Source organism: Ambystoma mexicanum, chromosome 4p, assembly GCF_040938575.1.
Source record: "Ambystoma mexicanum isolate Mex_15411 chromosome 4p, UKY_AmexF1_1, whole genome shotgun sequence".
Lineage (NCBI taxonomy): Eukaryota > Metazoa > Chordata > Amphibia > Caudata > Ambystomatidae > Ambystoma > Ambystoma mexicanum.
Window position 1 is genome coordinate 774,759,239 of NC_090927.1, and position 15,349 is coordinate 774,774,587.

General features: G+C 46.3%; 1 protein-coding gene across 1 annotated transcript in view; it reads right to left on the bottom strand.

Annotated features, from left to right (window-relative positions):
• ME1 (malic enzyme 1) overlaps positions 1–15,349 on the bottom strand; it is a 1,722,623-nt gene that overhangs the window by 658,742 nt on the left and 1,048,532 nt on the right. The window contains exon 6 of the mRNA XM_069606328.1: positions 5,352–5,455. Within this exon, the coding sequence (XP_069462429.1) occupies positions 5,352–5,455 (104 nt within the window). The remainder of the gene's footprint in view (positions 1–5,351; positions 5,456–15,349) is intronic.

A 15,349-nucleotide genomic window follows, 5' to 3' on the forward strand; every position in this document is an offset into this window, starting at 1 on the left:
GTGTTTCTATTAGTGAATTGATTCATGTGTTTTCTTTGTGTCTTATGTTAATGTGTCAATTGGAGTAAGATAGGAGTAATCTAGTAGAAACACAGTGCACAAAGGCCCTGATATACAAGAGAAGGGGGGGGCATAGTGATCCAAACCCCCGTAGGAGATTTTCTAAGACTGATGCATGGTAGGCCAACGGTAGATTTGTCAGATTTGTAGCACGGTCTCACAACATAAAGAGACTCTTGGACTCACACACTCTACTCACCTCCCTCAGCACCCTTCCACATGTCTGATCTCTAGAGTTGCTTACTGGAGCCTGGCCACCCCACTTAATACCTTATCTTAGCCAAAATGCTCACACACATTGTAAGGCTTTGTGAGAGTATTCAATACTCTGGACTGAGACTATAGCAATGGGAGAATTAGCTATATAAATGACTACTATGATACATACAATACAATACAATACACCAGATGACTACGGTCTTGTGGTCCCAATACGCCCTAAAACCCAGACATGGATAAACATTTTGAAACCTCTTTGGTGGTGATTCAGCGCAGCATAAAATATAATTCTTTCATAATTGGAAGCAATGGACCTTTCTTCCCACCTGTCACTACAGAGAATTCCATTTCCACTGACCTGTACAGTCACCTCCAGGTTTTTAGTGAGTGGCCAACCTTTTCCTATGCAGTCCTCCAATTTCAGTAGGAATTTGTCATTGGCCTCTGAATGATAATAATAATAATTTGCATTTATATAGCGCTACGAACCCTCAGGTATCTGAGTGCTGCTTATTATTACCCACGGTGTGTGGTGCTCATGTATCGATCTCGGAAGGATGAAAGGCTGAGTTTGGCCCTGCCGGGATTCAAACCTGCGTTAGCAAGTTCTGCATGGATGTCAAAGCGAGTGCTCTACTCGCTGTGCCACTTGTCCGGCTAGAAGGTGTCCTTCTTCCCTCTCAATGTTGTATCCAGGCACAGACTTCAGTCAGCAAACTCTAGAGTAGTCCACCGCTGTACTTGTGATCACTCCATGTGTACTCTACAGGCAAGCATGATAGGCACTCTGGAAACTTGTGTGGCTGTGTTCCACGTTTCATATTGTACTTATATTCTACAAGTCTTGGGAATATCCGACAAAGCCTTTGGTGATGCATTTTCCTTACCTCCTACAAAAAGGGCTCTCAGTGATTTGTGATCTGTATGAATCATGACGGGGGCTTGTCAAAGGAATTGGCGGCAGTGTTTCACAGCCCATGCACAGGCCAAGGTCTACCTCTCATTTGAGGGGTATCTTGACTCCGCTGGGTTTAGTGTTGTCAAGCCATAGCTGGTTGCCTTGTCTTTTCCGTTCACACTTCTGGATGAGTACAGGACCAAGCCCCTTGCCACTTGTGTCAACGAATGTTGGGGAGTTTCGTGTCAAAGGGCCTAAGTGTAGGAGCTTGTTTTATACATTCCTTGTTCTGCTTGAATGCTTTGTGCTGTTCTCTGCCCAATTTGAACTTCTCCCCTATCCAGAGTAAGCATTGCAACATTTCTGTGATGGAGGTAATGTTCTGCATACATTTCTTGTAATATCCACTCAGTTCTAGAAAGGATAGTAGCTACGTGTTCTAAGGTTCTGGCAGGGCAATTATGGGTTACAAGCACATTTCTGAGATGAATCCCATCCCTGAAAAGTGTGTGTCACAAGTAAATGACTTCCTATTGGAAGAGTTTACACATTTCTTTCTTGACTGCCATGTTCCTTTCTCTTAACTTGTCTCAGACCAGTCTCAAAGTACATCACACCGGGTATTCCTTTAAATAGTCTCTCTACTAGACGTTGGAACACTGAGGCTACTAGCATTTTGTTGAACGTGAACATCCAACACAGTGTTATGAATGTCATCAGCTACTTACTTTTCCAAGTGAAGTTCTATTTGATGGTAGGCCCTGCAAAGATCCAAGGTGAATAAAATTGTTGCAGGCCTCTATTGAGCATTTCTGCTATGATGGGCAGGGACACAGTCACGGTCTGTTATGATGCGTACATTGAGTCCCCATAGAACTATACACAAGCATAGGCTGTGTTCTGACTATGCTGCTAACACAATAGGAGCAACCCACTCTGCATGGTGACTGCCTCATTGACCATTCCGTGTAAAAGCAATTCGAGGGAGCCGAGTAGTCACAATGCAGTCTTCCTCACCTTAAATCTTACTGGGGTGGTAGCCTGTCAACATCCCTACTTTGTTGGATAATACTTCTGACAATGTATTTATCAGCTCTTCCGCCTTCCTTGAATTTTCCATTCTCAACACTTGCCCAGGTGCCCTGAACTCTGCCTTGTGTTGGCAGATGAATAGGCACCACCCCGTATTCACAACATTCATTTTTCCTATGATATATCTGTGCTTGAACTGCAACTGTGAGAGGGTCCTTTGTGTATAGATTCTGGTATTATTCTGTGAAGTGACCCTGAGTTTGCCATCAATCCAATTTCCTTTCCATACTGGCTATGGAAATTCAGACGAATTCTTCAAAATGTACTGTGAACTAGATACAGCCCTGGCCAAAATAAATAAAGCGTCCCCCTCTCAGAGATTCACTGACAATTTTGCATCTCACTTTCCATTTAGGATTATCATCCTGTGCGATGCAGTTGCGACAGAACCTTGGAAGTGTGCTGCTCCAGCATTATTTGTGGTTCAATCTTCCTCTCGCTTCGTTTCTTGTGAATTTGTATCTAGCGACGATGTAGTCAGGACGATTCAGAAACTCAAATCATCTCCCTCCTTACTGGATGCTTTCCCGGCTGGTTTAATAAAAGATCACATCTCATTGTTATCTGATTATCTCTCAATTATTATAAATGCCTCTCCAAAGAGGGGTAAACACCCTAGAAGCTGTAGTTACACCTTTGCTGAAGAAACCAAACTTAGATTCTGCTATTCATGCTAATTTCAGACCTTTCGCTAATTTCCCCTTCATAAGTAAAATACTGAAAGGGGAGATCAAGGCACAGCTATCATATTTATCAGAGGCAAGCAAAGTGCTTTCTGACTCTCTGGTCTGGGTTTCTCCCAATGCAGAGCATTGGCCCATATAACCTTGCTAATTAATTAGAACATATTAGAGATGAGGACTGGAGGGGATCCAGACACACCAATCCTTCTGGATCTGTCTGGAGCATTTGATGTCATAGATGATGGCACATTAATTAATGGCATGGAAAACACTATGCAAATCAAAAGAGCTGCATTGACCCCAGTTGCATCTTTTTTGAATGACAGGAGATAGAGGACACAATTGGGCCATTTCATTTCTCCCAATTGCTTGTGGTCCACATGGCTTTTGCCTATCTCCACTTTTATTCAATATATATGTATCCCCCATCCCATCTGGTGGAGAGCATGGATTTTGAGTGTCAGTTATATACTGAGGACAACCAGATTCTGCTCGATCTCCATGATAGGTCTGAAAATGCACCTAAACTTGTGGAATGCTTAGGCATGGTGCATCGCTGGATGCAGGGCAACTCTTTGTGGTGGTTAAACAGTGATAAAATGGCAGTCCTGTTCCTGGGTCAGCTTATTGACACAGTTCTTCCTTATCAATGTAATTAGGTATTTCTCAACCCCAGTGGAAATGGTAAGAAATCTTGGGGTACTGTTTGACAGTACCATTTCTTTCACTCCTCAGGTGGATGCAGTGGTAAAGTCCACACATTTTCGCCTATATAATATCTTCATGTGTGGGAATGTACTTAATGCTAATCAATGCCAGATCCAGCAGCAAGCGGCAGTCCTTTCTAGAGTGCAATAAGGTACGTCTTCTTATTTAGGGATCACAAATAAATCTTTCAGCAAACTCAAGATGGGTGAAAGTCAGGCAATCCTAGTGGTGACTCGACTAAAGAAGTATAAACATATTTCTCAGCCTGACTTACCCTGGCCTAGTAATCAAGTTCAGGCCAGGATCAGGCTTCACATTTTGACAATCCTTAATGGACTTGACTCTAATCATCTTCCCTATATATTATAATGGTGTCTCCCAAAGCCATCGCTCAGACCTACTGCCTGGACTTGTTGTTAGTGGGCAATTTCCATTGTGCCCGTTTTGCAGGAAAATCACTATGAGTGATGGTCTGCTCTGTGTGGAATGCACTTCTCATCTCTATGGGGAATTGGTCCAGTATGCATGTGTTTTTAAGTTTAGGCTAAACTATTACTTATTTACACTGCAAGTTCTTTTAAATGATATTGGTTGGGTTTAAGTTGGATGTTAGTCTTTAATTTAACCTCTTAGCTTAGTTGTTATGTACTATTGTTTGCTTTTACCCAACCTGTTTGAATTGTTTATATGCTGTTCTGTGTTTAGTGTCTTGACATTGTTCTTTTTCTGGTGTTTTGCCTGTGCTTAATGAATGCTTTACCACCACTATTACTACTTGCCTTCCACATTTGCTTTCCTTTCTGCAGATTCTAAATGCAGGTGTATCCCTGGGCTTGCATGTGCTTCCCATGTACTGAAAGCTACGGCAAAGGAGTCCATCTCCAAGGCATCCAACATTGCCCACTGAGTGAGTCCACCTCACCTGATCTCTTTTCATCCCATCGGGGAAGAAGGATGCTCTGTGATTTACTGACTGCATACTCTGCTTGGAGTATTTTCTAACTGAATTCAATTTAAGCTCATTTCCTTTTAAATTCTTTTTCGGCCCTGTCAGCAATGTCGCATCCCGTACCAACATCAAGCTTAATTCTTATCAACCACCAGATTATGTGAAACTGATTCCTTGCCCTTTATCAACATTCTGTTGAGAAATAGAAGGATGTAAGAGAATGGGCCTCATTACGACCTTGGTTGTAGAGGGTTAACGGGGCCATTAGAGCAAATAGCAGCATGGCTACCTCCATACTTGTAATGAGGCCCAATGTGTCAGATCAGGTCCATCATTGACCAGATTGCACCCATCATTATACTGCCCTGTATCTTCGACAAAGGTTTCTTATAATAACAAGTTGTCAATGCCATTCTGCAGTATTGCTATAAGATGTACAGTTTACACTTGAAGGAACCAAGCATAGTTTAGCCTCTGTGGTAACAGAAACTGAATACAACACAACTGAACCAGGGTGAAACCCTTCAGAGTTCAGGCCTGCCCTCTTCATCATATTACTGTATGTAAACAAAAATAAAGGACAGAGGCGTTGCAGTGTATCATATTAATGCTAATTTTGTATGCAACCGCCTTGAGGTCTTGAGTGTGTTTACTTTGCAGTTTCATCCTGGCACTAATCGCCAAGGACTTGGCTTTCAGAGACCAGATCTGATCAAGCATACTGGGGGAAGAAAAAGAGTACCTGTCAGTCACAGCTTTCATGAACTCCTCCAGGAGGTCATCATATGCTTGGCCCCTCACTCTCTTATGCCGCAGTCCTATGTATAGTGGATCTTTCAGCAAATCCTAAATGAAAGGGGAAAAAGTATTATTGAAACAATATGCAATACAAATTGCATTCTGGTATTCGTTTCTAGTAGATGAATGTTAAACTCCTACTCAAACATCAAAGCTCTATCATTCAGCTATGAGAATTTCATACTGCAGAATGGTTCTATGTTGTTAGATGGGCAGCTTTATTTTGCAGATTTTTGTGCTGAAAATGTTCCCTATTATTGATTGATTTATTTATTTATTTATTTATTTATTTATTTATTTATTTATATAGCGCTTTATACCAAGGCGCTGTACAGTGGAACAACAAAATACAAAATAACAACAACATTTAACAATGAGAGCAAAATTTACATCATGAATCATTCAACAAAACAGTGCAAAGAGCAATTAACTTAGGTGGGGGGGTCGAAAGGGGAGAGGGAAGAGGTCGGGGGGAGTAGGAGATGGACAGGGCGAGGGAGAATGGAAGGGGAAAAGAGAGGAGTAGGAGAGAGGAGAGAGGAATCAGATGAGGGTAAGAAGAAGTGGGTGCGGGGGGAAGTGAAGAGGGCAGAGGAGAAGTTTTCAAGGAGGAGAATGGAGGAGGAGGGATTTAAGGGAAGTGAGAAATGAGGTGAAGGTTGATGTAGAGCGGATTGTAAGAGGGAGCGAGTTCCAATGCAGGGGTGCAAGGAGTTGGAATGAGCGGAAACGGGAGGAAGCGCAAGGGGAAGTAGGAACAGTGAGAAGGAAATGGTCGGCGGAGCGAAGGGAGAGGGAGGGGGAGTAGAAGGAGAGGAGGGAGGAGAGATAAGGAGGAGAAAGACCATGGAGGGATTTGAAGACAAGGCAGAGAAAGTAGAACTTTAGTTGTGAGTGGAAAGGTAGCCAACCAAGGTGAGAGAGCGAGGAAGAGATGGAGTCACGGGAGGTAAGGAGACAAAGGGTACGGACAGCAGAGTGGTATATGGATTTTAGAGGGGTAAGCTGAGATGCAGGAAGTCTAAAGATTAGAGAGGAGCAGTAGAAGAGGCGGGAAAAGATGAGAGAGGAAATTAGGAGTTTGGTGGCGTGGAATGTGAGGGAGGGACGGATTTTGCGTATATTGTAGAGGTGCTATCGGCAGGAGCGGGAGGTGAGTGAAATGTGTTGTGAGAAGGTGAGAGAGGAGTCAAAGAGAATGCCTAGATTACGAGCTTGGGGGGAGATAGGGAGATTGGAGGGAGGAAAGTGAATGAAAGGAGGAGGGGAGGGAGGGGGAAGAGAGTTAGAGGGGAAGAAAAGGATTTCGGTTTTATCAGTGTTAAGAGAGAGAAAGAGGGAGAACATGCAGTTCTTGATAGCAGTGAGACAGGAGAAGAGTTTAAGGTGGGGGTCAGGCGAGAAGGAGGAGAAAGAAAGAAAGAGTTGAGTATCGTCAGCATAAAAGTGGAGAGAAATGCCAAATGAAGAGATGACAGGGGCAATGAGAGAGGTGTAAAGAGAGAAAAGGAAAGGACCAAGTACAGAGCCCTGAGGAACACCGTAGTTAAGAGGGAAGGAAGGAGAGGACTGGCCTCCCTACGATACAGCAAAGGAACGGGAGGAGAGGTAGGAGGATAGCCATTTTAGAACAGGGCCGTTAAACCCGAAGGAGGAAAGAGTATGAAGCAGGAGTGGGTGATCGACAGTGTCAAACGCTGCGGAGAGATCAAATAGAATAAGGATAGAGGATTGCTTAGCATGTCAAGCAGAGAGGAGTGAGTTAAGGATAGAGGTGAGAGCAGTTTCAGTGGAATATTTGGGATGGAAGCCAGATTGGAAGGGAGGAAGGAGAGAGGAAGAAGTAACAAAGGATGAGAGTTGAGAGTAGGCAAGGCGCTCAAGAAGCTTAGAGAGGAAAGGTAGAAGAGAAATAGGTCTGTAGTTAGCAGTGAGCAGAGGATCAGCAGAGGGCTTCTTTAGAATAGGAATAATAGTTGCATGTTTGAATGCAGAGGGAAAGATTGATGAGGAGAGGCAAGAGTTGAAGAAGGTGGTAAGGTAAGGGATAAGAAGAGAGTAGATCTTGGGGATAAGAACAGAGGGGAGAGGGTCAGAGGGGGCGGACGTGGGGTGGGCTTTGGAAAGAAGGGAGGAGACTTCAGAAGGGGAAACAGGAGAGACGCGGGACATAGTAGACGAGGGAGGAGAGGAGGAAGGAGGAGAGGGGGAGTCAGAAAGGGAGTTAATTTTTTGCTGGAGAGTGAGGATTTTGGAGGAGAAGAAGTTGGCAAAGTCAGAAGGAGAGAGTGTGGAATTGGTTGAGGGATCAGGCGTAGGAGGAGAGAGAAGACGGGAGAGAGTTTGGAAAATCTGACGAGGGTGGGAGGCTTGAGACTGGAGAAGGTTAGAGTAGTAGGAGGATTTGGCTGCTGCAAGACAGGAGTTGTAAAGTGCATGGTAAGAAAAGTAAGAGGTTTGATTAGATTTTGAGGGAGATTTGAGCCAGAGTCTCTCTAACCGCCGGAGAAGGCGCCGCATAGAAGAGAGATGAGAGGTAAGCCAGGGTTGAGAAGGCTTCTGAGTAGGACGAAAGAGAGAAAGAGGGTAGAGTTGATCTAGGGCAGTGGAGATGGAAGAGGATAGGGAAGAGAGAGCATCATCTGCAGAGAGTAGAGCAAAATCATGGGGAGATGGAAGAGAAGCTGAACAGGTGTCAGAAAAGAGGGTAGCATCGAAGTCCCGAAGGTCATGACGCGAGTAAATTGGAGGGGAGGGATTAGCAGTAGTGGAGTGTGAGAGAGGGGATAGGGAGAATGTGAGTAAGGCGTGGTCTGAGAGATAAACAGGAAGAGAAGAGACCGGGGAGGAGGGATATGAGGAATTGAAGATGAGGTCAAGAGTGGAGCCAGAGTAGTGAGTGGGGGAAGAGGGAAGTGGGGAGAGGAGGTAGGAGTCGAGGATGGAAAGGAGCGGGGAAGCTTGAGGGGGAGGAGGAAGATGGATATGAAAGTCTCCAAGTACAGTAAGAGGAGAGGGGGAGGGAGAGTTAAGTGAGAGGAGGTGATCAAGGTCTTCATAGAAGGAAGAGAGAGGGCCAGGGGGGCGATAAATGATCAGGAAGGAGATAGGGTGAGGAGAAAGACTTGTACAGGAATTCAAAGGAAGGGAAAGAGGGGAGAGTTGGAGAGGAAGAGGAGGAGATATATTTGGGGTGGTACAGGAGACCAACGCCTCCACCACGGCCAGAGGGGCGGGGGGTGTGAATGAAGGAGGAAGAAGAGGTCGTCAAGGAGGCGGGGACAGAGGTGTTGTGAGGGGGAATCCAGGTTTCAATAAGACAGAGGAAATGAAGGTTGAGGCGAAAGAATAAATCAAGGGTAGCTGCAGTTTTATTACAGATGGATCTGGCGTTCCAGAGAGCAGTGTTCAAGAGAGCAGAGTGGTTGGTAGTGGGGGGGTAGAGAAGGTTAGGGTGGTTAGTGAAGGAAGGAGGGTTACTGGAGGTGTAGGGGTGATGATGGTGAAGAGGATTGGGCATCTGGACTAGGAGGAGAGAGGAGAGAAGGAGGGAAAGGGGAAGGTGGAAGGGTGGGGAGAGGGGGGAGAGTGAGGCAGAAGGGGGTTATGGAGGATCGCATACCAATGGACGTGGAGAAGGACAAGTAGAGAAGAGCTGAAGTTGTAGGAATTAGGAATGTGTGAGGTAGAGACCAGTGCGACAGTTACAGAAGGGGGGGGCGGTGGGCACTGTAGGAGTAGGAGTAGAAGGGGGGAGTGGAAAATGACAGGAGCGGGTTACTTGGAATAGAAGTTGGAGTAGTCCATGCACAGGATGGTGCTAAAGGTGGGCTCGGGGCCAGTGATGAGAGGTAGCCCGGAAGGAGCTGAAAGCGTCAGAGGGATCAGGCACTAGAGACTGCAGTTGGAGGGGTCTAGGTGCTTGAGGCAGGAAAATGGGGTGGAAATATTGGGCTGCTCCCAGGTGGTAGCGGGACCAGTGTTGGGAGATGACCTGCAGGAACCGCTAGAGTCAGAGGGAGTAGGTACTCACAGATGGGGTTGGAAGAGACCAAGCACGTTGTTGAGCGAACCTTCAGGCAGGCCGGACCGTTGTAAGTGGCACCAGGGTAGTATGGAGGAATCCCAAGCTGATCCGACCGACAGGGACTGCAGGTTCACTGATTGATAAGGTGGCTTAAGCTGGAAGCAGCGTTCAGTCCGACAGTACCTTTACCTCACAGTACCTCACAGTACCTCACAGTGCCGGGTGAACCGAGGACTGTGGGAGCAGAGGTGGAGCAGGAGAATGAGGCAGGCTGGAACCACACTTGTGCGAGGAGGGGTGGCAGAGGGCAAGAAGAAAATGGCTGGATTCGGGGCGTTGTGAGATGGCGATGAAGGGGAGGGATCAGGTGCCGGAGAGGTGGTTAATGGAGGCGCCTCGAAGCTGGCGCGGGGGCACACAGAGTCACCTCGTTTCTGACTGGGCACGGGAAGGGTGAGATGCAGATGGTGGTCTCCGCTGGTCCAATGCCTTCAGAGGGGGCTCTGGAGGCAGCGTGGAGAGAAGAGGCGGCTGCGGATTCACCCAGACCCCGAGTGTTGCAGAGGGGCTCCGGGGGCAGGATGGAGTGAGGAGGCAGCTGTAGACTCACCCGGACCCGGCTGCGGATTCACCCGGGCCCCGATTGTTGCAGAGGGGCTCCGGGGGCAGGATGGATTGAGGAGGCAGCTGTAGACTGACCCGGACCCGGCCGTAGACACGCTTGGGCCCCGTGATTTGTAGAAGGGGCTCCGGTGGCAGCCTAGAGGGATGGGGCTTCAGGAGGAACCACCCGGACTCGGCTCCAGACCAATGCCGACCCGCCCATGCCCCGGCTGGTGAAGAGAGGGCTCCAGGGTCTGAGACAAGGCCTCAAGAGGTCCTGATGGCAGCTCCACGGACGGGTGTAGACCGATGCAGAGTCACCCAGGCTCCGGCTGGTGGGGAGAGGGCGCCAGGGGCTGAGATGAGGCCCCAAGAGGTCTGGATGGTGGCTCCACGGACAGGCGTAGACCGACGCTCACCCACCCAGGCTCCGGCTGGCGAAGAGAGGGCTCCAGGAGCTGAGACGAGGCCCCAAGAGGTCCCAATGGTGGCTCCACGGACGGGTGCAGATTCTCTCGGATCCCATAAAATGAGGAAGGGGCTCCAGAGGCCGCGCGAGGCGCGAAGTCCAGCAAAAAGGTGCCCGGTGTGGAGGTTCCGGGAGTTGGAGCTGGCGCCAGGTGTGTCGCGGCAGGAGGGGAGGACTGCCGTTCTGGATGTTCGTAGGGCGGGAAGGATTTCGCAGCACCGGCCGATGGCAGAGAAGGAGAAGGCTGCACCAAGACTTGACTCAGAGAGCACACAAGGCGAATCCGAATTCCGCTGGAAATGCCGTCGGAGGAGCCCCAGTAGGTAAGGAACTGGAACGGAGGAAGGAGAGGGTTAGAATTGCTGTTTAAATTGTTTTAATTTTGTAATGAATCAGCCTGAGTGAAGGAGATGCTGGCTCAGGCAGCCATGCTCACGCGCCCTCTGCAGCTCTTCAGCTGCTTATCTAGCTTCGCTCGGGCTTATAACTCACCCCAGGGGCATTACCTGGGGTGGTATTGGCCCGCCACCTCGTGGCTTATTGCCACAATATCGACCTTGCTCTGAAAGGAAGAAGGATGAACATTATTGTGTTTGCAAAATACCATTTTTTCTGCGGATGCAATGAAAATATATATGTGTGCAACTAATAATACAAATGTGGTGTTAAGAAGTGATTTCGAATGGTCATGTACATTCTTGAGTTCATTTCAAAGAAGGTAGCAGGCACTCCTCTCCAGAAAGAACATGGCATGATAACCTGTTCTGAGATGAGAGTTTGTAGCACACGCTTTTTGCTCACTGTACCTTTCTCAGATGGGAAATTATCTATTTGCATATCAGTCTTTGTCCCGCCCACATGGGCAGTCCAGCACCGAAATGCTAAGGCAATTCCTCTCTGAACAAGAGTACCAAAAGCAACCCCATTCACGTGTTTCAGCCTTGTTGGGCCTCATCAGTGAGGTGAAGCTTTGTCTCTCTGAGCACAGTGAGCAGGGAGTCCAGGTCTGGTTGCCCCCTGAGTTTATGGATTATGAGCTAGTGTCAACGTAATTGTCTTTTGTAAGAAGATGGCTCAAGTGTTCACACTGACCTTTGGATTAGTCAAAGTTAATGGAGTTTTCATGTAAGTACTTAAAACTACTTGGTGTAATGAATGGAAAAGGCTGTCTATGAAATTAAGTTTTATTCCGATTTCAAGCACATAGAAGGTATCCATTAGTAAAAATATAATAATGTTTTCCATACCATATCTGTTTTGTGACCTAAGATCTCATGAAATCAGCTCACAAATTAATTAAACACAGCCACTCAAAGCAAATGTTTTACTTTAACGTGGCATCTAATTACAAACATATTCATTATTTCAATACCACATGTGCTAGGGAATTGTGAAATACAGCTTCAAAATCCTCTTAATATGCACTGCCAGACCAATTTTGGTTCATGTTTAGAAAATGTATATTTCTTTCAGTGATATGATATGATATTTTATTTGTATTGCGCTCATGCACAAGTGTTTCAGAGCGCGACGAGGCAAGGGAAGGGAACAAAGGAGAACAGAACAGCGATCTTACTAGGCCCAGTGACATTGAGAACGCGCAAGTGCAGGGGAGAGCAAGGGGAAAAGTGCAAGGGAGAAGAGAGAAGTGGAAAGTATTGAGCAAGGGATAAAAACAACAACAATTGGTAGTGCAGCTAGCAAGGTGGCAAGTGCAAGGTTTAAAGCGCAGACAAGGGGTGTCTGATAAGTGCAAGTAAGGGGACTGTAGCTTTACAGATACAAACCTAAGTGCAAGGGTTGGCAGGAGGCAGTGCAGGTGTGTGGCTGGGAGGGCAGGGACCTGGGCCCGAAATCAGGGGGTAACCAGGTGCACAGTGCTGAAGCAGACAGATCAGCAGGGGAGTGGAGGAGCAAAGAAGAAGCAAATAGGAAGGTTTTGAGGTGCTTCCGGAACCAGAGATGGTTCTCCGCAAGAGTGGCAGGGAGGCTGTTCCAGAGGGAGGCCCAGCCAAGGAAAGAGATCTACCCCCAACTTGTTGCTTGGAGAAGCGACTGGCTCTGAGGGAGAGGGAGTTGGAGGTGGAGGAGCGAAGAGCGTGAGTGGGAAGGTATTTACAGAGGGAGAATTGAAGGTATTTTGGACCCAGGCCCCAGAAAGCCTTGTGGACAATGCAAAGGGTCTTGAAATTAATCCTTGCAGCCACTGGGAGCAAATGAAGAGATTTCAGGGCTGCAGAGATACAATCCCAGAGATTGAGGCAAAGGACAAGTCTTGCAGTCCTGTTCTGGATGAGTTGCAGAGGGCAGAGAGTAGAAGCAGGCAGATTTAGAAAGAGGCTGTTGCAGTAGTCCAGCCTAGAGAGACCCAGAGCTCTAGAGACAGTAAGACTCTGGGGGAAGGAGAGGAAAGGAAGAATACCTCTGAGGAGGTGCAGTTGGTAGTTTGACTTCTTAGAGACATCGGAGATGTGAGGAAAAAAGGAGAGTGTGTAGTCGAAGATGACCCTAAGGTTTTTAGCCTCACAAGTGGGAGCAGAAAGAGGGCCAAGAGAGGCCAGCCAGAGAGTGACAGGAAAGGAGGGAGTGGGTGTGCCGATGAGGCAAATCTCTGTCTTACTGGTATTAAAGCAGAGATCATTGGCGGCACACCACTCCTGGATGGCAGACAGACAGTCAGAGGTGAGAGGAGAAGAGATGGCAGAGGGAAGCCTGAAAACAAGCATTAGGACTGAAAGTTGGAGCAGAGGTGCCAGGTATTGGTTGAACAGCCAGGGAGAGAGGTTAGACCCCTGGGGAACATCACAGGTAGAGAGTGAGATAGAGGAAAGAAGGACCCAAGTTGGACCTGCCAGGGTCGATCAGAGAGGAAAGAGGTCAACCAGGCCAGGTCCTGATTGCTGATACCCAGGTTATCACCGAGATGGGTGAGCGGGATGGCATGGTTGACCGTGTCAAAGGCAGAAGACAGATCGAGTAGGATGAGGACAGAAGGGATGTTAGAGTCAAGGTTGGAAAGCAGGTCTTACAGGAATCATGGGCATGCGTTGAAATTAGCACATGCTTCCAAGATTGAATGGTATTTAGTGCAATCTCATATGAGCACAAATAACGTTATATAAGAAATACATAATGTAACATAAATAGCCACTGAGTCCCAAGGGTGGGATAAAATAGAAGCTGGAAATGCTAACGGCCTGTACTTCAAGCCTTTAGACCAAATGCAATTCAGAGGTGGTCTGTTTTGGTTTGCCTTAGTGAAATCTAGCCAATCGGATGGTTGAACCAATAGAAAATTGCACCTTCAGATTACTTTGATGTAAGCAGAATATGCACGGTATAAAAAGTCATAACCCTATGGTCAAAATGAGAGACAGTTGTATTCTTGCCAGCTGAAAACACAGAAAATTCAACAGAGCAAATCCATGCAATTTGTGCAGCTATGGCGCAGAGTCACTTGTAAACACAGGGCAATTCAGCCACAGACTCAGAAGAGCAAGAGAGAGCGCTTGGAATTCCTGGTTACCTGAATCCAGGGTTTGAGAAGGGTATTCTGATGACCTGTTGTTCAGTGATTTAAAGCTCCATTTAGGCTAGAAGGGAAAAAGCACCAACCAAGGGATCCAGGGAGATTCATACCTGATGCTGTCCAAATGTTTTAAATCTACAATTGATGCCATAAGTAAACCAGTGCCCATTTTCTGTATTTTGATGTTATCATCTGTTACAGTTTGAATACAGAGGAGTTGAGCATTTTCCTCTCCAGATAAAATAAATAATGGAATTCCCCTTGTTTCTTTCTGAAGCAATGATCTCCTGGAATTGGTTGTATGTGACAAAGGAGTTAAATGAGTCTAGGTCCTGTAACAGCCCTAGTCAATTTCTTCTCCAGAAAATAGGATCTCAGTAACCAGTGGTTAAACTAAGTCCCCCACCTCCCTTGCCTTTTAATCCAAAACCAAACCATTCATAATTTCTTTTTACTTGTCATCATTTATACACAGATATACTCATTTGAGGTACAACCTTTCATTGCTTAGTTAGGAAAAAAGTCTTCTCTCATATAACTCCTCAAGGATTTCTGCTGAATTGCATGGCATTTAAAACTCAACTCTAAAGTGTTCCAATTTTGAATCACCATAAAAAAACAAATCTGCAGAAGATTATGAGGTAAGTTATTGATGTGCACGTGATTTAGATTCTGATTTCTTCTTTATTTTTATGACTGTTGTGATTGTTTTATAGTAAGTCGATTAAGCTTTCATGATACAACATTTCATTTAAATGCATTAATAATATTGTGCTTGTCATTAAAGTGAACAAAATGTTATAAACCTATTCTTTAGAAAATCCGCTCAAGTATAAGAATTTATGGATAGATGTTTGCTGGAATAGATGATGTTATTTTTGTATTTCCTTCTTTATATTTGATTAGAAAGACAAACAATAGAAGGTCTGATTAATACAGAGAATTTGTCCCCTCGCCCCTAGGTGGAGCCACCCCCATTGGAGTCCCGCCTTAGAGGAAAGGAAATCCCCAGAAAGGAATATAAGTGATGCTCCCTTATCTCCAGATCCCAATATGTTTGTTTGCCATATGGGAGTTAAACTGTATGAGAATGTGAAACTTCCTGTACGAATTGCTGCTATGGGTTCTGACCCTCTGTGTTCACCACCCTCACCTTGAAAGAGAGAACAGTGGATAATCCCACCCCCTGGTGAAGTTGGAGATAAAGAGCCAATCAGAACTGGAAAGGAAAGGAAGAGAGGACAGCAGAGTTGGAGAAGCCTGGAGACCTCCTCCTGTGGGGTGTGGCAGGACAGAGGAGCATACACTAAGTGT